The sequence below is a fragment of the Austrofundulus limnaeus genome, unplaced genomic scaffold (assembly GCF_001266775.1).
Source record: "Austrofundulus limnaeus strain Quisiro unplaced genomic scaffold, Austrofundulus_limnaeus-1.0 Scaffold1395, whole genome shotgun sequence".
NCBI classification, from domain to species: domain Eukaryota; kingdom Metazoa; phylum Chordata; class Actinopteri; order Cyprinodontiformes; family Rivulidae; genus Austrofundulus; species Austrofundulus limnaeus.
This window is the reverse complement of record NW_013953797.1, coordinates 2,385-4,105: the sequence shown is the minus strand read 5'-3', so window position 1 is coordinate 4,105 and position 1,721 is coordinate 2,385. Positions and strand designations below refer to the sequence as shown.

At 41.8% G+C, this 1,721-nt stretch overlaps 1 protein-coding gene across 1 annotated transcript; it reads left to right on the top strand.

The window, feature by feature from the left end:
* Positions 1-953: 953 nt before the first annotated feature.
* parp12b (poly (ADP-ribose) polymerase family, member 12b) lies at positions 954-1,525 on the top strand (the record flags this gene model as incomplete). The annotated part of the gene is given in 2 exon segments (XM_014032206.1): positions 954-1,206; positions 1,433-1,525. Coding segments are annotated over 2 exon segments (241 nt in total), but the record flags the coding sequence as incomplete, so codon positions are not given.
* Between the last annotated feature and the right edge of the window lie 196 nt (positions 1,526-1,721).

Here is a 1,721-nt window from a genome sequence, read left to right as displayed (position 1 = left end):
GAATCACAGCTGAATCTCTGCTGAATCACAGCTGAATCTCTGCTGAATCACAGCTGAATCTCTGCTGAATCACAGCTGAATCTCTGCTGAATCACAGCTGAATCACAGCTGAGTCTCTGCTGAATCTCTGCTGAATCACAGCTGAATCACAGCTGAGTCTCTGCTGAATCTCTGCTGAATCACAGCTGAATCACAGCTGAGTCTCTGCTGAATCTCTGCTGAATCTCTGCTGAATCACAGCTGAGTCTCTGCTGAATCTCTGCTGAATCTCTGCTGAATCACAGCTGAATCTCTGCTGAATCTCTGCTGAATCACAGCTGAATCACAGCTGAATCACAGCTGAATATCTGCTGAATCACAGCTGAGTCTCTGCTGAATCTCTGCTGAATCTCTGCTGAATCACAGCTGAATCTCTGCTGAATCTCTGCTGAATCTCTGCTGAATCACAGCTTAGTTTTGGCTCAGACCAGCTGACTCCTGGCTTTGACTCACTCTCGGGAGGTGTAGCGTTTCTTCTGCAGTTTGCTCAGTGTTTTGGTGATTTGGTTTTTAAGGCTGTGGAACCAGAATGAATTCTGTCCTGACTTGTTCTGGTGAGTCAGAGGAAGAGGAGGAGATGAAGATGAGTTGTTCAGAGAAGGAGAATTGAAGCACAGAAGTGAACATGCTGCAGAATTCTTATAAAAGTCAAAAAGTAAGCACAAATACAGCAAAGAAGAAACAACAGAAAGACCTTCATCACTTACAGAAAACAAATAAAAAATTGGGAAATCTTTCCAAAGGTAATGCATTTTACTTTAGCAGCTTCACCCAGACTTCATCATGTACCAGCGTAAAACAAATTTAGAGATGTTTCACTCTGTTTGTTCAGAATTTTAATAAAATGAAACCTATAAAACAGGATGGTAGTTTTGTCTCCTGAGTCTGATGGACTYTTGTTGGTTCTTCTCCAGGTGTGCCTGCACTACAACAAAGGTTCAGGTCCTCACGGTGACTGCAGCTTCCAGGAGAACTGCTCCAAAGTCCACCTGTGTCAGCACTTTGTTCAGGGAGCCTGCATGTTCGGACACACGTGTAAACGACTACACACTATCGAGCCGCACACTCACAGGAGGCTGGAGGAGAGAGGACTGAGTGGAGACATCATCCAAGACCTGCCCTGTATCTACAGGAACCTCCACGTCCTCACAGCTGCTGCTGCTGCAGGTCAGAACCAAACCTACTGCAGAGACATGATGCCACATGTAAACCTGCTCCTTCTCATCGCTGCACTTCTGATAAATAACTTGTTTAATTTAATAACAAATAACATTTACAGCTGAAAAATTCCCAGAGGTTTAAAATATGCACACAGAAAATATAAAAGGCTAAAAACTTTTATTAAATAAGAAAAAAGGTTATAAATAACAATTTTATTTATTCTTGTTTTTAGAAACTGATCCAGATGCAATCATTGAAGCAGATCAAAGAGACGAGCCGCAGGAAATCTGTCTGCACTTCATGAGAAACAGTTGCAAGTTCCAGCGTGAGTTTACTTTTCATCAAATCAGATTATTCTATTAACTCCTGATAACTCACTGACTTATTAACTCCTGATAACTCACTGACTCGTTATTAACTCCTGATAACTCACTGACTAATTATTAACTCCTGATAACTCACTGACTCATTAACTCCTGATAACTCACTGACTCATCATTAACTCCTGATAACTCACTGAC